At 47.3% G+C, this 21,721-nt stretch overlaps 2 protein-coding genes across 2 annotated transcripts; both read left to right on the top strand.

The window, feature by feature from the left end:
• Positions 1 to 8,538: 8,538 nt before the first annotated feature.
• Positions 8,539 to 9,501, top strand: LOC130844265 (olfactory receptor 5C1). Its single transcript, XM_057720584.1, has one exon. It carries the CDS (start codon positions 8,539 to 8,541, stop codon positions 9,499 to 9,501), a length of 963 nt encoding a protein of 320 aa, XP_057576567.1.
• A 1,839-nt stretch (positions 9,502 to 11,340) lies between these two features.
• LOC130844264 (olfactory receptor 1K1) lies at positions 11,341 to 16,914 on the top strand. The gene is given in 2 exon segments (XM_057720583.1): positions 11,341 to 11,369; positions 15,951 to 16,914. Coding segments are annotated over 2 exon segments (993 nt in total).
• Positions 16,915 to 21,721: the final 4,807 nt, after the last annotated feature.

The following is a 21,721-nucleotide window of genomic DNA, read 5'->3' as shown; positions in this document are numbered from 1 at the left end:
AAACACAGATTAGGATCCAAAACAAGTAATAAATTTTTCCACCAAAAGCCCCATGGGGCTTCCCTGGTGGCGCAGTAGTTGGGAGTCCGCCTGCCAACGTGGGGGATGCAGGTTCGAGCCCTGGTCCAGGAGGATCCCACATGCCGTGGAGCAGCTGGGCTCATGTGCCACAACTGCTGAGCCTGCGCCCTGGAGCCAGCAAGTCACACCCGCCACTGCTGAGACCTGCTTGCCTGGAGCCCATGCTCCGCGGCAGGGGGGGCCACCGCATTGCGGGGCCCACGCACTGAGGCCAGGAATGGCCCCCACTCACCGCAACTGGAGGGATCCCGTGTGCAACAGGGAAGACCCAACACAGCCATAAACAAACAACAAACAAATAAATAAAGCAAGCCCCATGATCCGAACCCCTGATTTATTAAATCCCCTACGCTGGGGTTGGATCACTTGGGACAGTTACTTGTGCTCTCATGTGATTTAATAAAATGATACATTAGTAGACTCATCAGGTAGGAACACACAACACTCTGGATAATGGCACGGGTGCCTCCTTGCAAGGCAGTAATCATGTCCAGGCCATCCTATTTTAGACGACAGCTATTCTCATTAGACACTCAGTGTTCAGTAAAGACAGGCTTTGCAGCTATCACTTAAGACTTATTGGGTGAATTTAGTAAGGGCTTCTATGTGTGTTACAATGGCCTCCAGGCTAGTGGAGGGAACAAAGAAGGTGGAAAATGATTGTACCAATGGAAAAATAAAGTGTATCCATGTGGCCTTGAGAAGAGGGAGATCGGCAATTTCTTTTTTACCCTGTGCCCAGGTAAAACCCAAGGTGCAGCAGCCCAATCACCCAGGTGGAAGTCACAGCCAAAGATTTGTGCCACACAACCACTAGGTCCCATTCAGGGTCACCCAATAAATACCTGGGTGGTTCAATCAGTCAGCGCCAAACAAGTCACTATCCTTTAATGTGACAAAATGACTGCATGACTCCGGTGATATCCATCCCATATCTCTGGTGCAATTTGGTTGGTTCTGTTTAGAGGGATTTTTCTGTTCCCAACACAGGAGTGCAATGTGCTCAAATGTTCATAACCCGGAATAAGCCACGTGAGCCCATCCCAAATCTAAGCACAGCCACCCATGGTTCTGATGGTGGTGTTTTTAGGACCCTTCTGGTCAGCAGTTTGATGGGCTGTGTAGTTTGAGGGACAGAAAAGGAACACCCGTGCCCAGTGTTATTGATCGTGTGTGCCACAGGCCAGGTTTCTGGATCAGTATTGGTAATATCACATAGACTAAGAACACTAGTCCTACTGTGGGGGCTGGGGGGAGGGGCGGGGGAGGAGAAGCTGGGACAAAGTGAGAGAGTAGCATTAACATATATACACTACTAAATATAAAATGGATGGCTAGTGGGAAGCAACTGCATAACACAGGGAGATCAACTCGATAATTGGTGATGACCTAGAGGGGTGGGATAGGGAGGGTGGGAGGGAGGCTCAAGAGGGAGGGGATATCGGGATATATGTGTAAATACAGCTGATTCATTTTGCTGTACAGAAGAAACTGGCACAGCAGTGTAAAGCTGTTATACTCCAAGATCTAAAGAAAAAAAAAAAAAGAATACCAGTCCTGGGACTTCCCTGGCGGTCCAGTGGTTAAGACTCCGCGATTCCATTGCTTGGGGCACAGATTCCATCCCTGGTCAGAGAACTAAGATCCTGTGCTGTGAGGTGTGGCCAAAAATAAATAAATAAATACATAACATTAAAAAATAAAAATGCCTGTCCTATCTTGTTCTTTCTCAGTGGAGTGCTTTAGGGCCTTCCAAGCCCCTTCCTGGAGTGGGGATACCCACCATGCCAGCCCTGATGACCTGAGAGGGGCAGCTGCCCACAAACCCAACAGTTGGATTGACTCTTTTGCTGGGCATACAAGTGGGCCCACTGTAGAAATGTATTTCCATCAGGTGCCCATCTCATAACCAGACACCACAGGAGCAGCACAAGTCTAAGACCAAAAAGACAGATTTTGAGTATGAACTTGTACGGGAAGGCGTTCCCTTTCCGTAGGGGTTACACCTGTGACCCGATCCTTAGATGTTAACGTGGCCGCAGCTTTAGAAATCTGGCCTGGTTGTAGGTACCGTACACGTTAGCAGGGGGAGACAGCACTATCAGGCATGAGGCGATGACTGGGGAGGGATATGCCCGTTCAGGACCCCCACCTTCTCCCCTCTTTAAATGGTGCATGTTTCATTCCAGGTAAGAGAGTGTTTCCACAGGGTTGCGTGCAGCAGGACAATGGGATCCCAGTGGAGACTGAGTAGTTCCCATTCACCCAGGGGTGAAAGTAACTCACCCATCCCAGTGGGATGTCCCATTGTAAATTCCAGTAGGTAATGCCTTTCCCAGGAGTAATGGGACTTGGTGTTCTCAGCAGCATACCATCTTGATCCATGGTGAGTCATTGCCTTTAGGATAAAGAACAAAAACAAACAAACAAAAAAACAAATGTTTACCATGGCCTGAAAAGATCCACTATTTGGCCTCTATGGCTCTAGGCTCAGTCCCAACTTTCTCCCCATCATTCTCTGGGCTCCAGCCCACTGGCCTTCTTCCAGTTCTTCAAACATGCTATTTGCATTGCTACCTCCAGGTTTTTGCACATGCCATCACTCCCACCTGAAACACTTTCCCCTGTGTTTTGATTTCATGAGTTCTGACTCTAACTCCTCGCGTGCTCCAGGGAAAAAGGGACTATGGCTATTTGGTTCATGATTAAGACCTTAAACTTAAGAACATAGTAAAGTGCAATAGATATTAATTATGTGGACTAATGAACACTCTGCTAACATGAATGACAGGTTACCTATAAGACACACCATAGAAACGAGGAGATTCCAGGTTTCTCCCTCCCCATAGCTGTCTACTCTCCACAGGCTGAGCTAGTCAGCCCTACCTTCAGCCTCAGCCCCCTTCACATCTCTTAGGGAGTGGTTCTCAATCGTAGATGGGCATTCCAAGTTGTTTTCAATCCTGGGAACTTTTAAAACATCACCAATGCCTGGGTCCACCCCCAAGAATTCTGATCTAACTTCCCGAGAGCTGACTTCATACCTGGCCCTGGCCTCAGGCTGCTTCCAGTCTGGCACAGTATCAGACACAATCATTTGCCTCCTCATCTGTCTTGGATTCATGTTCTTGTACATACATCTCCCAGACACACGGAGGGAAAAAATGGCTCCACCCCACAGGCAGGAAGGCTTCCTGCATAAGGTAATATTTGAGCTGGTTCTGTAACAAAAAGGAAGAGTTTTCCAGATAGGCAAGAAAGAGGCTGGACATTCCAGACAAGAGGAATAATGTGAAATGTTAGGAGAACCACGAGAAAACTTTGTGTTCGTATAGAAGATCATAAAGCGTAATAAAAATACTAAATCCCAAAAAATGGATGGGGAAAGTGAGCCAAAGGGACTCCTCTAAACAAGCAGCCTGACTGTCTTCTCCACACAGAGCCTGGGGACCCACTCAGCCACACTTTTCCAATTTCCCCAGGCACCAAAGAGTGAGTCATCCCCGGCATTCCCCTGCCACCAGCTGTCATGGAGTCCCCAGCAGACATGGAGGGGCCTCTCTATGGAGTCCAGGACAGCAGAGGGGGAAAGAGGATTCAGCAGGAAAACAGAAAGACGCCATTCCCCTGGGGCTCAAGAAGAGCATAAGTCTCCCTGTTCCTACGTGCGGGGTGGGGCATGTCCCTGCTACCTCCCCCACCACTGTCACCCAAAGGCTGGACTGAAGCTGCTCCATTGGAAGAACTCCCCACCCACCTCCACCTCCTAGGTAAGTCCTACCAACCTAATAACCGTGCACCAACATGGTGACAGAAGCTGGTGTCAGGACCGAGACATCAAATGTCTGTATGCCGAGGAGGAACATGCTAAGAACTGGGGCTTCTTAGGAAATGGGGAAGAAGCCACATCTTGAAAAATGCCAAGAGTCCAGCCTCGCCAAACTTACATGTGTTCATGAGTACAGTGGGGCCTGGAGAGAAAGGCTGAGTCAAAATAAAGTATTCAGCACAGAGAAAGGAACAAGCAGGAAGAGGCTAAGAGAACCCTCCAGAAAGCTAGAATCTTAAGACGTCAGAGCTGGGAATGCTGTCCAACATGACCCAGGCTCTTGCTACTCAACGTGTGGTGCCTAAACCAGTGTATTAGAAATGCAGACTCTCAGGCCACTCCCCAGTCCTTCTGAGGCAGAACTTGCATTTTACAAGATCCTTACGTGATTCCAATGCACATTAAAGATTGAGATGTTCTATATGCTCAGAGGTCCCAAATGAAGCTGCATATCAGAATCCCCTGGAACATACAGATTTCTGAGCCCTGCTCTAGATCAATTGAATCAGAATTTCTGGGCACTGTGTATAGCCATATATTTTTTTCACAAAGCTCCACCAGTAATTCCAATGACAGAGGTCCACGGAGTAAACTGGAAACCCCTGATCTGGTCCAATCTGCTTAATCTAAAGATGAGAGGACTGAGGCAAGACAGTGACAACTAGCTTGGTAATCTGTTAAGAGATCTAATTAGGGTCTCTGCCTAGAGATAAAGAAAATTGAATTTGGAGCCAGATTTGTGTCCAACTCTATACCTTAATAGCTGTGTATCTTGTCTCCTTCCTTCTTTGGAAATCCATTTTCTTACCTTCAAGGAAAAAAAATGAATGTCCTTGAGTGTCAGGATTACTCCTAATAGGCAGTAAGGTAACAGAGAGAAATTAATGGAGAATTCACTCTATGTTTTGTGCGCACACACACACACATGCACGCACTCCATAGTAACTGAAGTTTGGGGATCCTTGCACCCCAAAATTTCAAAGCAATTTAAAAGCCTTGAAGTCTCATTGTCCCCATTTTACAGATGAAGAAATGGAGAGGCACTCGAAGCAGCTCTGCTCTTCACTTTGTGAAGGTGAGTAGTGTTTGCTTTCCATGTGAATAGACAGAAATACACAAGGGGTTTGCCACCATCTGGGTTCTGGATGCAGAACTTCAGCTGGCAAGCTGATGTCATTCATGGAGAACATGTAGTTGGGTGAGGCTGGAACCCCACAGTTTTCTACTGCTGGAGGCTGTCTGAGCTCTACCGGTGACCCCACCAAGAAGGGGAAGAAGATCCCTAAAATTCTGTATCCCTAAGGATAAAAGGAAGAATTAGGCATGTTCTCAAATGCTCAGTTAGGTGAGGGAGACTATCACTTAGGTAATTATAAAACAATGGAGTAGGGCTATAATATAGAGATCCCAGTGAGTGGGGTTCCAGAATGAGAAGTTGGGTGGTTAGATGTTCACATAAAGCTTCCTGGGGAAAAAAATGATGATCCCTGAGCTGAGTCTTTTTTTTTTCCTAAGAGTCAGGTTTTTTTTTTTTTTTTTTTAATATTTATTTAGTTAGTTGTGATGGGTCTTAGTTGCAGCATGCGGGCTCCTTAGTTGTGGCATGCATGTGGGATCTAGTTCCCTGACCAAGGATCAAACCTGGGCCCCTGCATTGAGAGTGCAGTGTTAACTACTGAGCCACCAAGGAAGTCCCTGAGCTGAGTCTCAAAAGATAAGAAGGATCAGCTCTGGATGTGGAAATGAGGCAAATAAGATGAAATCTTTGAGATGTCCTGGGACCTTTCAGCTGGGACCCTATCTCTGGTTGGAGCAAGCATCAGTACATTTGATATATATATACATAAAAACATATATTATTGTTTTGTGCTTTTTCTTCAATCTGTATATTTTTCCACAAATTATGTTTTTATCTCAATAGGGTTTTAAGATTCCTCCACATTGACATATATAAGTTAAATCCATTCCTGTTAACTCCCATGAGCCTACTGACATCTAGATCTGGCTAATGTTGGGTCATTACAAACAGTCCAGGAGTTCATGCACCCTTGTGCATGTCTCCTTGTGTGCGTGTGTGAGAGTTTTCAAAACACCATATGTGGAATTACTAGGTATTATGGACTGAATGTTTGTGTCCTTCCAAAACTTACATGTTGAGGCCCTAACCCCCAGTGTAATGCTATTTGGACGTGGGGCCTTTGGGATTAGATTTAGACAAGGTCATAAGGGTGGGTCCTCATGATGGAATTAGTGCCCTTAGAAAAAGAGCCTAGACAACTTGCTCTCTATCTCTCTCCACCACATGAGGAAGGCAGCCATCAGCAAGTCTAAATGTGGCCCCTCACCAGAATTCAACCATGCTGGCACCCTGATCTTGGACTTCCCAGCTTCCAGAACTGCAAGAAATAAATAGCTGTTGTTTAAGCCTCCCAGTCTATGGTACTTTGTTGCAGCAGCCCAAGCAGACTAAGACACTAGGGTATGCACATTTGTGGGTAGTTAACTGCCAAACTGTCCTCCAAATTTCTCAATTTACATTTCCACCAGCACAACCTCACCAACATATGATATAATCAAATTTTTTTGCATCCAAGTTGCACTTTGTAGAAAGACCTTCATCATCCTCACCAGCCTCAGGTAGGCTGCAAATATCTAAACATCTCCTAAAGGAAGGAGAAAGAGTATTTACTCAGTTCTAGGTGCTGCACATTCATTGCCTCTTAGAATCCTCCAACAGAGAGATTACATCTACTTTAGAATGAGAAGACAGTCTGAAATAGGTGAAGTGACTTGCCCAAAGTTACACACCATAAAAACAGATGATTGAACTTGGTGTACCCCCCAAAAAATAATAAATAAATAAAATTAAAAAAAAAAAAAAAACAAAGTTACACACCAGAAAATGGTGGAACCCAGACTTGAAACCAAACCTGCATGCTGTTAATCACTGTTTTATACATTCAACTAATATTTATTGAGCAGTAATCACACACCAGACCCTGGAGGTATAAAAATGAATCAGAGGGGCCATACTTAGCACATGGTCGGACTCAATAAACATTTATTGAATGAATATTGAGTCAAGGAGCTCAAAGCCCACAGGAGAGACAGACATAAAAAGTACGTGCAATAGAATAATGAAATGCTGTGATGGATGTAAGCTCCAATGCAGCTGGCACAAAGTAGGGAGAAGTTTAGTTTCCCCTGAGTCACGAGGCAAGGTTTTACATCTTGGGAAGTTTTTGTCAAACACAAAAAGTGGAAGTGAATTCCAGGCAAAGGGAACAAGCGAAAAGGCACAGGAATGTAAACGATGTTATATTTTCTGGAAATTACACTGCTTCTGGTTGCCTTTAATTTGCTTCCTTCCAATATCAAGGCAAGGTATCTAGCTCAATTCAGTTCAATTAACTGATCCTTCATTAAACACCTATTGTGTGCCAGGCTGTGTGTGAGATGCTTTACATGCATTATCTCATTGAATCCTTGCAGCTATTTTTTTCTCATTACACAGATGAGAAAATGGAGACTCAGGGAGGTGAAGAGTCCAGCCCTGGAATACATTCAAATCTTCTGTTCTTTCCACTCCTTGCTGTTTCCCCCAGATGCCAGCCAGTGCTGCAGTCTCCCTTCCCAGGTCTTACTCCAATGGAAAGACGTCCTCCCAGCAAACCACAAGACCCATAGCTAGTTACTCTTTGGCTCAGGAGACTGTGCCCATTTCATTGTCTCTTTTCCTCCTTGGGAAACTAGAGAAGCGAGTGCAGATAGAGTCATGGAGTTTCTGACCCTTGTCCAGACACCAGCTATTATCCTATTCATCATTCATGCATTTAAGAAATTCAGGCAGACTTCGGAGATATTGTGGGTTTGGTCCCAGGCAAACGCAGTATAGCCAATATAGCAATAAAGGGAGTCACACCAATGTTTTGGTTTCCCAGTGCATATAAAGTTATGTTTATGCTATACTGTAGTCTATTAAGTGTGCAACAGCATTAAAGTCTAAAAAAAAGCAGTGTACGTACCTTAATTTTAAAACTTTATTGCTAAAAAATGCTAATCATCATCTAAGCCTTCAGTGAATCATAGTAGTAACAGCAGAGATCACTGATCACAGATCACCATAACAGGTATAGTAATGAAGATGGAGTTTGAAATGTTGTAATTACTGAAACGTGACACAGAGACATGAAGTGAGCAAATGCTGTCGAAAAAATGGTGCCACAAACCTTCAATTTGTGAAAAACAGAAGCAAACGAACAAAAAAAACCCACCATCTGCGAAGCATGTTAAAGCAAAGTGCAATAAAACGAGGGACCCCTGTATTTACTGAGCAACTACTATGTGCCAGGCAATGTTTTTAGGACTGTGGATTCAAAATTGAATAAGACAAGGCAAGATTCCCACCCTTGTGAAGGTTAAATGGTAGTGACATCTCAGCATTAAAAACGCAGGTTTCGAGAGGTGATAACGCTTCTCCAAGGTCACGTGGCCATTTTGTTACACAGTTAGGACTCACACCCAGGTCTACCTATCTCCCAGCACAAAACGCTTTCTCACTGCTGATGGTCCTGACCTCTCCCTCACCTCCCTCCTGCTTTGTCTCTCCTCAGACTCTGGCCTGCAGGATGACGCCAGAGAACTTGACCTGGGCCAGGGGTGCCCCTACTGAGTTCATCCTCCTGGGCATCACAGATCGCTGGGACCTGCGTGTGACCCTCTTCCTGATCTTCCTGCCCGTCTACCTGGTGAGCCTGCTGGGAAACGCGGGCATGGTGCTTCTGATTCACGCGGATGCCCAGCTCCACACACCCATGTACTTCTTCCTGGCCAACCTCTCCCTGTTGGATGCCTGCTGTTCCTCAGCCATCGGCCCCAAGATGCTCGTGGACCAGCTGTCGCCCCGCGCCACCATCCCTTACACAGCCTGTGCCCTCCAGATGTTCGTGTTTGCAGGGCTGGCGGATGCCGAGTGTTGCCTGTTGGCAGCCATGGCCTATGACCGTTACGTGGCCATCGGCAACCCTCTTCTCTACACGACAGCCATGTCGCGGCGTCTGTGTCTGTTCTTGCTGGGAGCATCAGGTCTGGGCGGGGCAGTGAGCGCTGTGGTCCACACGACCTTCACCTTTCGCCTGAGCTTCTGCAGCTCCCGGGAGGTGAATAGCTTCTTCTGCGATATCCCTCCACTGCTGGCCATCTCCTGCAATGACACCAGCCTCAACGAACTCCTCCTTTTTGCCATCTGTGGCTGCATCCAGACAGCCACGATGCTGGCTATCACCGTGTCCTACGGGTTCATTGCAGGCGCCGTGATTCACATGCGCTCGGCCGAGAGCCTATGGCGAGCAGCCTCTACCTGTGGCTCCCACCTCACGGCAGTGGCCATGCTATATGGGACACTCATTTTCATGTACCTGCGCCCCAGCTCCAGCTATACCCTGGACACCGACAAGATGGCATCTGTGTTCTACACCCTCGTCATCCCAGCTCTCAACCCGCTCATCTACAGCCTCCGCAACAAAGACGTCAAGGAGGCACTCAGAAGGACCTGGAGCCGATGCTGCTGTCCGCGGCGGGCGCATCAGTGAGAGAATCGAGGAGGCTGCTTAGGACCGGCTCTGAAGAGATGAGGAGGGCTCTTCCTAGCCCGGTCACTGTGGGTAATGGTGGATGTTCCTCTGACTGGGTGTCTCTTGTCATCAGTTGAGGGGGTGAAAAGGGAAGAAACTGAAGCTTGCAGACAGGAGACAGGAATCTGGGATAATCTAGACACAGCACTAGAATCAAGATCAAGTTAATTTGCTGTTAAGCTGCCTTAGGTTCCTGGATGTTCAAAACGTGGAAGTTCCTGTATGTTACCAGGTGCAGTAACTAAGTTTATTTGCCACTTGAACTTCTAAGAGGATGATTCCCAGAAATACCAGATAAGAGCTGTATTGGCCGTAAGTGTTTCTAGATTCTTGTTCTTCTGAGGTCCTCCATGACCAGTGAGTCTGCCCCTGCTCATCTTGACCCCAAGAGAGTGGGTTCTTCAGAATCCACTCATGCCAAAGAATGGGACAGAATCTGGTGAGGCAGACATCCTTCCCTATTAGCCTACATGTTTCATCTTTCAGGACAACAGCTAAGCAGCACCAGAACGTACATGAGCTCGTTCCTAAAATCCCATAGTTGGGTTAGAATCTGACCAAGCTTAGATTACTTCAGGGCTGTGATAGGGATTAGGAAAGGATCAGAATTATGGTTATGGTTAGAATAGTGTTAGGGTTCATGTTATGACTAAGACTAGGGTTTAGAGTTAGGGTAAAGCCAGGGTTAGGTTCAGAATTTAAAAGCAGTTGGACAAATTTAGGATTGAATTAAAGTTATGTAAACTTTACAATTTGGATTGATTTTAATTAATAGCAGATTTGGGATAAATTTAGGAGTCAGAGTTTAGATAAATTTGAACCCTTATTAGAAATATTAGAAATAACATATACACACTACTATATGTAAAATAGATAACCAACAAGGACCTACTATATAGCACTGAGAACTATACTCAATATTTTGTAATAACCTATAAGGGGAAAGTATCTGAAAAAGAATACATCTATATATAAAAAACTGAATCACTTTGCTGTACATCTGAAACTAACAACATTGTAAGTCAACTACATTTCAATTTAAAAAAAAAAGAAATATTAGAAATATTTTATGGTTAGCATTAAAGGACTACTTAAGATGAGAATTCAGGTTTCATTTTTATTGCTAGATTAAATTTGAGTTAGAGTTTAGTCCGTGTTAGAACTCTGTTATATTTAAGTAAGGTGTGTGGATAACGTTTGCGGTACGTTTAAGTCGCAGTCTAGTTATTATTACAGTTAGCCTAGGTTCAGAACTAGAGGAGAGTGAGGCATAAGAAGAGGATTTTGAGTATCAAATCAACATGTTTGGGGTCACTTTAAGACATATTTAGGGTTATGGACAATGGTTAATGTTTCTTAAAGCTTAAGAGTAGGAGCTAATCATTGGTGGATTTAAGTTTCATAGAGGGTTATGAGCTTGCTCAGATTAGCATGTGGTCAGGTGGACTGTTTTGTGTTAAAATTACAACATCCAGAGGCAGAGTTGGGATTTAGAGAGGAAATTCCATAAACCTCTTGGGCAAAGGCAAACACAGTGCTCCAAGCCTTGGGTCGTGGACCCTTCAGATCCGGTACTGTTGGGATTTTTATCCACCTAGAGTTTACGATTTTGACAGGTTTTCATTGTCTCCCTGACTCAGTTTCACATGGGCAAGGCCCAAGGCACTGCATTCTGCCTGGGAAGCCCCTCTATCCAGGAGCAGGACAGGAGTGAACCCCAAGAGTTATGGTAGGTGCTTCCAAGGAGAGGTGGAGCATGGCCAGAGTAGACGCCGGCTCCTGCCTGATCCCCTGATGATGGCTGCCATGAGGCCAGGGGTAGCAAGGTATGGGACTCAAACAGTGCTTCACTGTCACCCTCTAATAGGCTCCCCGTAGAGTCAGTTCCTAGGGCCCCAGTCAGGGGCTGGCCTCACCCCTCCAAATTCCTTTCAAAAAGAGGATCAGCTGCTGGGTACTTAGACTGCAGGAAGCCTGAAGCTTCATCTCTGCTCCCTGGGGAGGTGATGTAGGTGATGATAGTATCCCTGGGGAGGGATCCTATCTCCTGAAATCTCAGAGAATTTTTACATTTCCTGACAGGGTCCCCAATTTGTCCTGGTTTGCCCAGAGCTGCCCTCATTTTTAAAACTCTAAGTCCCATTCCAAAAAAGCTCCTCAGTCCTGGGCAAGCTAAAAATTGTTGGTCACCCTATTTCCTGATGAGCCCACATGCTGAGGGGAGGGTATAGTATCCCAAACGCAGCACATTTTGACAAAGGCGTAAATGAATTAAAACCCCCTCTCCCATCACAAGGTTTTATAACCTTTTCCCAGTTCTTGCGTCCTATCACCATGACAACTCACATGCCATGACAATGGTTGGAGACTTTATCAGAAGCGTTGGCAACTGTGGGACTGAGAATGGAAGGTTTGCCCCCAATTCAATGATGTTTATACTCAGAGACCTCCTCTGTGGTCGTTTCTTCTTGTTATGGATTCTTGGGCTGTCATGACACACAGTTCCCACCACAATCAAGGGAAAGTTTCCAGAGGCACATCGCCTCTTCCATCATCTTGGCCCTACCGGGTGTCCATGGGTCCTTCTGCATGTTTAGCATTCGTGAAGCAGCCAGATATGATAAGCACGTAAATCCTACACATCCACTGGAGGAAACGTGAAGTTTTAGGCTGCTATGCTGGGCCTACTTGATAGATATGAAAATAAACAAGAGGGAAGGGGAGGCATTGGAAGACAATAACAGGGCCCAACCTGGAGGATAATGGAAGAGAAATAGTCAGATCCTCGTTCCCAAAGTGAAAGGCCCAGGAAAGCTCCCCAATTCTGACCGAATATTTCCCTTTTCAAACCTCCTTCAACACCATCGACTAAGACAAGCAATTAGGACAAAATCAGGTTCAGGATGGGGAAGACTGGGGCACTAATTGCACAAAATCCATTGGACGCTGCAGCACGGATGGGAATTGAGAGAAAGCGGTATTCCATGGGAAGAAAACAAGCACACACAAGAGCACGGAGATAAAGTGAGCTCGGTGTGCACAAAAGAGTCTAAAGAGACCGATTTAACTGGCTGGAGATGGATGTGCTGGGAAGTAAGTGGAGAGAAGTTTGAAGACTGAAGATCTGGGGATGGGAAAGACACCTCATGGGCTGGTTATCCAGTAGGGGAATTTGGACTTTATTCAATAGATGGTAGGAAGTCACTGAAAATTCGTATGTTCAAAATCACCCTTCATGGTTGTTCCGGCGCTGAGTCATGCAAAGCCATTCCCACCTGGAATGCTAAACACACACGCAGGAACACATAACCCCTCCCACACAGACCCAGTCCCCTATGGGAAACCTTCATGCACCAAAAAAACACTCTCAGGTTGTCACTGCCGTCCACACAGACACACATACAGCTGCACCTGCAGACGCACACTCAAGCTCATGGACACTTTTCGTTTGACAGAGACGTGATCATTCCACATGCAGGCATACAATCCTACACACACACACACACACACACACACACACACACACACACCCCACCGTCACACAAGCATACACACCGCCACAGTTCCCAGAGGCACAATCCCTCCCACACTCCTACACATCCTACAAAAGCTGAGGGAACAAGGTGGTTCACTCCAAAAGCTGCTGCAGTGAACCCCGGGCTTGGAGCTCAGGAGTCAGCTCTGGCCTCCACAAGACAGGAGCAGGGACCAGCGCTTCACCATGCACGGGGCTCCTGAGGGTCCCCTGAGCTGAAAGTGGCACCAACCACCCCTACGCCCATCAAATTGAGCCCTAGAGAGAAAGCGTAACAAGCCCCAGAGCCAAGCCGTCTCCTGCCCCAGCAATGAGGGCCAGGGGAAGAGGTGTTGTCTCTGGGGGAAGCTAAGGTGCTCCCAAGGCCCCAAACCTCGTAAGTGTGGCCCATAACTCCCTCCCCAGACCCTTTGATGTTGGGCTACACCGGGTCCCTGCTGCTGTTCCTTCCTGTGATGTGGAGAAGCCAGAGGGCACACTTGGGGCAAGGGGCCAGGCTGGAGAGTGTGAGGATCTGTCCTCTTGAACGTGGCTGTGGGCTTGAGTTGTGCGTGTGAGTGTGAGAACGGGCGCTGCTGTGTGAGGCTGCGCCTGTGCGTCCCCATCACTGCCCGATGACATCATTGTTGCGGGAGGGGGAGGCAGTGTGTATGTGGACATGCCCCTCTAGGGTGGCACATCTCTGCTGTGACCCAGGGTGAGTCTATATGAGTGTAGCCATGTGTGTGAAGTTGCAAGGCCATGGGCCCCTGGGGCTGTGCCGGAAGATGTGATTGTGCAAGGGGATGTGACGGGATGGCTGGACGGGCACAGGTAGAGAGCTGACATAGACCGAACGCGCACGTCCCAGTAGCTGTGCGTGGTGCCAGGAGCCTCCGTGAACAGGAGTCTGAATGAGTGTCACCCTCTGGCCTCGGTGCTATTTTGTGATTGCATTGGACCCTCTGTTTACGTGTAGGGTAATCTGGGTCTGTGGGTCTTGTGGTTACGCTCATCTGCTTACTCAGATGTCAGTGTCCACATTTCTGTATGTGATCAATCATGCCCCTGTATTTGCAGAGCACAGCTTCAGGCTGCACATGCCTGCATGCCTGCACCACTGTGTCTGTGATTACAGATGAATGTTTCTGCAAACAGCTCTGTGTGTTTGATTGTTTATTGAGACCAATGTAAACACGGGTCAGAGTAGGTCATTTCCGAAAAAGCCATTTTATAAGCAGACTTCCCCACTCCATCCTACCCTCTCACTCTGGCCCTGGACAGTGGGACGTGATTGTGAATTTGAGAAAAAAATGTTCTCCAGGGATCCAAAGCCAGAAGATTCTTCTTACCCAATGGAGGTCAAAAAGGAAGACACTAGGGTAGGGAGGGGTTTTATTTTATTTTATTTTAATATAGAGAAGGATGTGAAAAGAAATTAAGATCATTCTCCCGCAGAGATGACTTCAGCATAACCTTCAGGAAACCTGTCCTAAAACCTTTCTCCTTTTAAGACCCCCTCTTGGAGAATTGTCCATGATTTCTTTTTTTTTTTAAACTTCTTTTATTTATTTATGTATGTATGTATGTATGTATATTTTTGGCTGTGTTGGGTCTTTGTTGCTGCACGTGGGCTTTCTCTTGTTGAGGCAAGTAGGGGCTACTCTTTGTTGCGGTGTGCAGGCTTCTCATTGCAGTGGCTTCTCTTATGGCAGAGCACAGGCTCTAGGCACGTGGGCTTCAGTAGTTGTGGCCCATGGGCTCTAGAGCACAGGCTCAGTAGTTGTGGCGCATGGGCTTCGTTGCTCTGAGGCATGTGGGGTCTTCCCAGACCAGGGATTGAACCTGTGTCCCCTGCATTGGCAGGCAGAATCTTAACCACTGTGCCACCAGGGAAGCCCATTGTCCACAATTTCTGCAGTGAGATTCAGACAGGAAAACAATGAAGCCATTGAAACAAGTTGCCTCCCTCCTTAAGAGTCAAGTCTCTGCATCTGGCAGGTATACCTGTCTGTCTGCATGAGTTTTCCATAAAGGACTGTGCATTTGCTTGATGCTGTGTTTGATTTCATGGGAAGAGTTTTCCAGGGATACAGGGAGTCATCCAAATTCTCTGGTTCTTTTCTTTTTTTTCAAGTCTGAAAATTTCCATATTCTTTTCTCACACTTGCTTAATATCTCAGTTTAGAATAGAATTCTAGGTTCAAAATCTTTTTTTCTTCAGAATTTGATGATATTGCTCAACTGTGTCCCATCATCTGCTATTGATGACACACTGGATGGCAGTCTGGGTATCTGAACATCATTGGATCGTCACACCCCTGCCCTTGGGAGGGATGGGCTCTTCTTTTGATCCTCAGTGTTCTAAAACATCATGTTTGCATTGGGTGCTGTAGGTTACATTCATGTCAATATATGTATGCCTTTCATGTTTGGATTTTTTATTTCCTTGATAAGTTCCTCGCTTCCATCTGTGGTTTTATTTTCCACTCTGACTTTCCTGAAATAAATGCCTATTGGTCAAATCTTTCCCTGATTTTGATCCTCTCTCTGCTTGATCTTTTCTTTCATGTTTTCTTCCTTCTCTGTTCCACATCCTGGGCAATGTTTTTGTCCTGTTTTTGCTTCAAATCCCAAAATACTCAAGTTGGAAGCAGCCTTCACGCTCACCTGGTTCAGCTCCCTTACTTTACAGATGGGGAACCTAAGGCCTGGAAAGGAAGACAACTCAGGGAGGGAGAATGACTTGCAAACAGCAGGGCTGTCTGACTCCAAATGGATGATTTCTTCATGGCCAGAAAGCCTTGAGCAACTCAGTGGCCCTTCACCCTTTCCTTTAACACTGGAGAGATGACTCAGTGGTAGGAAGGAACCCCTGGGGTCCCAGGTGAAGAAGCAGCCCAGTCGTGGATGCTGCCAACCAGTCTTCAGAAGGAACCCTGCTCATCCTACTAGGACTAACAACAAATCCTGGACAGCAGCGGCCTCTCTCTGGTCTATTTTTGATCCTGTATGTGGCAGGCATCCAGGGTAACAGACTCATTGTGGCCGCCATCCGAGCCAGTCCAGCCCTTCATGCACCCATGTACTTCCTGCTGGCCCACCTGTCCTTGGCTGACCTCCGCTTTACCTCTGTCACTGTACCCAAGATGTTGGCCAACCTGATGGCCCACGACCACACCATCTCCCTGGTTGGCTGCCTGACCCAAATGTACTTCTTCTTTGCCCTGGGTGTAACTGGCAGCTGCCTCCTGGCTGCCACGGCCTACGACCGCTACGTGGCCATCCAGCGCCCCCTCCACTATGCCACGAGGGTGTCCCGGGCCATGTGCACAACCCTGGTGGGGACCGCGTGGCTCGTGTCCCATGTCCACTCTCTCCTGCACACCCTACTTATGGCCCGCCTGTCCTTCTGTGCCTCCCACCAAGTGCCCCACTTCTTCTGCGACCAGCAGCCTCTCCTAAGGCTCTCGTGCTGCGACACCCGCCACATCCAGCTGCTCATCTTCACCGAGGGCGCCGCAGTGGTGGTCACTCCCTTCCTGCTCATTCTCACCTCCTACGAGGCCATCACAGCTGCAGTGCTCCAGCTGCCCTCGGCCGCGGGGAGGCTCCGGGCTGCGTCCGCCCGTGGCTCCCACCTGGCGGTGGTGGGCCTCTTCTACGGGACAGTCATCGCAGTCTACTTCCGGCCCACGTCCCGGTAGGAGGCCAAGAAGGGCTGCGTGGCCACCGTCGTGTGCACTGTCGTCACGCCCATGCTGAACCCTGTCATCTACAGCCTCCGGAATCGCGATGTGCAGGGGGCACTCAGAGCCCTTTTCACTCGACAGAGGACCTCAGCTGTTGACTCCTGAGGCCTGGACCCCACCAAGCACAGGCCGCATCCCCCACCGTGACACTCCTGAATGCGATCATCCGCTCTGCATGTTTTCTAAAACCATAATAATGGTGATCCCTTTCCGAGTGCTACTGTAAAGCAGATCCTTGCCTAACCCAACTTTATTCCACAACAACCAGGGAAGCAGATTTTATGACCCAGTTTCATAGACGAGGAAACTGGAGCCCCAAGTTAGAAGGCTTGACTTTCCCAAGTTTACACCATCTTTAGGTGGCAAAACCTGGGCCCTTTCTGCCACATCACGCCCTCTTCTAACAGTCACTCTCGGGCATTTGGGGAGCATGCTACCATTTCCTGCTGCATAGGACTTAGTTTTATGGGCGGCTGTGCCACCCAGGTCTTGCTTTTGGGTGGATCGGTCCTTTGTTTTCCATCACATCACTATGGTTTCTCAAAAAACTGACTTCTCAACTGTCTGGGACAGAGACAAAAATTCACATAGCCGTGTGTCAGGGGTTGACCTCACACAGTGAATCCGGTTTGGCACATAGGAGGCACTCTGGACATGAGTAAATGATTGTATTTTCTTAAGTTCATGAGCACTTAAAAGCTGTCCATTTGTCTTACTCTCTGTTCTTGTACTTGTTTGCTGTGATGCTGCAAACAAGTTTTTTTTGTTTGCATGCCATTCAGGTACCCCGGCATTCTGTTGTAAGAGCGTGCAGTAGGCACACACCGTAAATCAATAAATTGAATTAAATTAAGCAAGGCAGAGAAGAGACAGGGCACAGGCATTAGGGCAGATGGAAGAGGTATTTTTTTAAGCTTTTATAGTATGTCAGCACTTCACTTTTTTTTTTTTTTTTTTCTATTTTTTGGCCACACAGCATGTGGGATCTCAGTTCCCCAACCAGGTTTGAACCTGGACCACCTGCATTAGAAGGGTGGAGTCTTAACCACTGGACCACCAGGGAAGTCCCTGCGCTTCACTTATTTTTACCACAAAAAGCATGGGTATTTTTATTATCACTTTATGAACGAGGAAACAAAGGCCCAAAGATGGTGAGTTAGTTGGTAGCAGAGCCAGAGCAAGCTCTTCTGCTACTCAGATTCCTCAGGTGTATTTTCACTGGGCCCCATAGAATCCAGGCCCTGGGTTTGGGAGCCTCGGTGGAAGAACCTGCAGGAAGAATCCCCAGACCAGGGCATGTGTACTGTCTCAGGTAAGGACACGTTTTGGAGTCTGAAAGGCCCTCAAACTGTGCTCAGAGTTTTACCAAACAGGTTTATGAGGCAGGAGCTTTTAAGTCCGTCTCTCCAAGAAATCCATACCCACACCCCAATCCCCGCCCGCCGCCCCTCCCCATCCCCCCGCCTCCCCTCCCCACCCCCACTTCTAGAGAGGAGGAGGGCTTCAGCGGTCCCAGGGCTGGCTTATCCCCCGGCCCTTCCAGCTCCCACTAACGAGCCTGCCGCCACCTGGCCCTAGAACTGCTATGCTATGCTGTTTCTGTCTAAAAGGAAACCTAAAGGGCTTTGGGCCAATGGTTTTAGAACACAAGATAAAACAAAACAAAACACAACTCTGTTTTTCAATGAAATCTTACCCAGAAACATAATAACTAAAATGAAGGGGAAAGGGCAGTACCACACATGTGCAATAAGGGTCAGAGGCCTGGAGCCCATTTTCTCAGCCTCCCCGATGCTCTTCCTCACTGCCCTGAGGGGCCCCTGATCTAATCCAAGCCCTTTCATTTGATCAGTTGGGAAACTGAGGCCCAGAGTGATTAAGGGACCTGCCGGGGTCACACAGTCAGTGGCGACCTTCAGGCCCACCATCGCCCCGTCGCTTGGCCCTGCAAGGACATGAGACCATCCTTTCCTGGTCCACCTTCCTCCCACCCCCACCCCCAGGCCCAGGTTGATGGTACATCCTTGCTACTCAGTCAATAGCCCCACGACCAGCTTGCTCCCTCCACCTTCTCTAAAGTTTCACAGACACACTGGTCGTGAAGTTTATCACCCATTCCACACCTGTACCATCAGCCCCACCCTACGGCATAACATGTGTCATCTGCTGGCCATCAGAGACCTCACCTGAGTTCTCTCTGTGTCTCTAGAACCTGGAACAGAGAATATGCATGTGCTGTGCTGTCACCTTGTCTGTCCTCTGGTCTCCTTCCAAGTGATGTTTCTGTGTAAGAGGAGAGGGGCCCTGTGGGGCTCAGGGGATCATCAATGCTTCTTTCTTCTGGGCCACCAGGCTTGACCTGCTCAGATGTCAGCCCCCAAAAGAGGCCACATCTCTGGAGGGTTGGTCCCCACCACCCACACTGCAGCACAGCCCAGCTTCTGCCCTTGGCCTCTGGCCGAGACACGTGGTCTCCACCTCTGCGTGGTCAGTGCCTTCTGCAGGATGACTGTGACCAGCATCACAGTGCTCTCAGGTCTCATGATGGCCCAGGGAGAAATCCCCGCATTGACTGTAGGCAGACTGAGGCTCAGAAAAGAGAAGAGGCTTGTCCTGGTGTGCTCCACCTGCCAATTTAGGTCCCAGGTCTCCTGCCTCTCCCTATCATGCTCTTTCTACCACGCCACAAACCATCACTCAATTCGAGTTAATAAATAGTTATTAACCATCCTCTATTGCCAAGTGCTGGGCTAGGTGATGCATGATCTACTTCCAGAACCCCACTAAGACAGGCAAGAGAAGGGAATGGTGAGCACATAAATGGGATCAGTCGGCACACTTGTGGGCTCCCAGGCCCCATTCCTACCCCACCCCCACCTAGATCTGGCCTCTTGTTTTACTTTAGGAAGCCCTAAGAAATGATATTGACCTGGAGACAAGGAGATGAATCCTGGGCTTCTCTGGTGGCACAGTGGTTAAGAACCCGCCTGCCAATGCAGGGGACACAGGTTCGAGCTCTGGGCTAGGAAGATCCCACATGCCTCGGAGCAACTAAGCTCATGCCCCACAACTACTGAGTCTGTTCTCTAGAGCCTGTGAGCCACAAGTACTGAAGATCACACACCTGGAGCCCATGCTCCTCAACAAGAGAAGCTACCACAATGAGAAACCTGTGCCCCGCAACGAAGAGTAGCCCCGCTCACCACAGCTGAAGAAAGCCCACACACAGCAATGAAGACCCAACACAGCCAAAAATAAATTAATAATAATAAATAATAATAAATAATAATAAAATAAATCTTTTAAAAAATAAAGTTTCAAAAAAGAAGATGAATCCTTCCTCCATCCCCAACCCAGAAAACCACTAACGAGTTCACAAATCCAATGAAGAATTTTCTCTGCATCTTTTTCACATGAACCTAAAGAACAATTTTTTTTTAAGATTTATTTATGATTTATTTATTTTTGGCTGCGTCAGATCTTAGTCACATTACATGGGATCTTCATTGCGGCACGCAGGATCTTTCGTTGCAGCACACAGGCTGTTCGTTGTGGTGCATGGGCTTCTCTTTAGTTATGGAGGGCAGGTTTTCTCTTCTCTAGTTGGTGGCACTCGGGTTCCAGAGCACGTGGGGTCTGTAGTTTGTGACACGCAGGCTCTCTAGTTGTGGCCCACGTGCTCAGTAGTTGTGGCTCATGGGCTTAGTTGCCCCGAGGCATGTGAGATCTTAGTTGCCTGACCAGGGATCAAACCCGCGTCCCCTGCATGCGAGGGCGGATTCTTTACCACTGGACCACCAGGGAAGTCTCTATAAACGATAATTTTTAACACCTTAAGCAAAACAAGGGAATGCAAGTGACTGACTCACTTTCAAGTGGTTCCCTTGGAAGAGATGATACTTATCCCAGGGAGGCTGCTTCAGCTCCAGGGAATTTGCAGTCCCTCTTCAGAAGGACTCTGAGCTGCTCAAGGAAATCTGCTTCTCCTCACCCACCATATTCCCTGACTTTGTCCTGAAATGACTTCTTACCATTACATAATCAATCTAGACCACCCTCCCAGAATCAATATTACCAACCCTTCAGTTTATTCCAATCTTATGTAGTGCTAGGAACCACATCATCCAGAAAAAATAAACAACTGCATTTCAAGAAAAGAATTGGTGTCTGCCTCTCCAGCCTCATTTCTTAATGCAATCTTTCTGCATTGTAAAGTTTTAGCCTTCATTTCAAAAGTTCAGCAATTGGAGAGATCTTAGTAGTGAAAGAGGCTCTGATCATAAATGGTAAATTGATTACTCCTAAGGGGACCAAAAAATTTTCTATAACCCAAGTCTCCTTTCATTCAGGGGTTGCCACAGGGAAAATGCAGTCATTAGCCTTGAAAAATAAAAACAAAGACTCTTTCTCAGTGTGAAAATGCTTTAAAATACTAGGAGTGATGGATCAATATTCCAAGAAGCTATTTATCAACATGAAGTTTAGCTCACTCTGAAGCGGAGATGCTTACCTAACTCAACCTTTTCATGTCTCTTTTGTCCTGTTTCCTCTACTCCCTTTACACTAATGTGCCTGCCCTGTTTTCTATTTTTTGGTTGCTTGTGTTCCTACTTCCTTCCTTTTTTGCGTGCTCTCTCTCTCTCCCTCTCTCTCATGATTACATACTGGGCAGTAGAACTACAGACAGTCCTTGCCCTCATATACATAACAGCAGCGCAAATTGTGATCAAAGCCAGGAGACAGGTACAGGGTATTATGGAAGCATCAAAGAGAGAGCAACGACTAGCAATTGGGAGTCACTGAAGGGTGACGTGAGGAGTCTGGTGGATTACATTAATGGCCCCAGTTCACCCGTCCCCAATCCCACATAACTTTGCCTTCCATCTGTGACTTTGGGTTGAGCCATCCAGCT

This window comes from Hippopotamus amphibius, chromosome 2 (assembly GCF_030028045.1).
Source record: "Hippopotamus amphibius kiboko isolate mHipAmp2 chromosome 2, mHipAmp2.hap2, whole genome shotgun sequence".
NCBI classification, from domain to species: domain Eukaryota; kingdom Metazoa; phylum Chordata; class Mammalia; order Artiodactyla; family Hippopotamidae; genus Hippopotamus; species Hippopotamus amphibius.
Note: the sequence above shows the minus strand (reverse complement) of the source record. Positions and strands in the feature narration are given on the sequence as shown.

Excerpts from the sequence above, each read along its gene's own strand:
- LOC130844265 (XM_057720584.1), top strand. The coding sequence starts at position 8,539 with ATGACGCCAGAGAACTTGACCTGGGCCAGGGGTGCCCCTACTGAGTTC.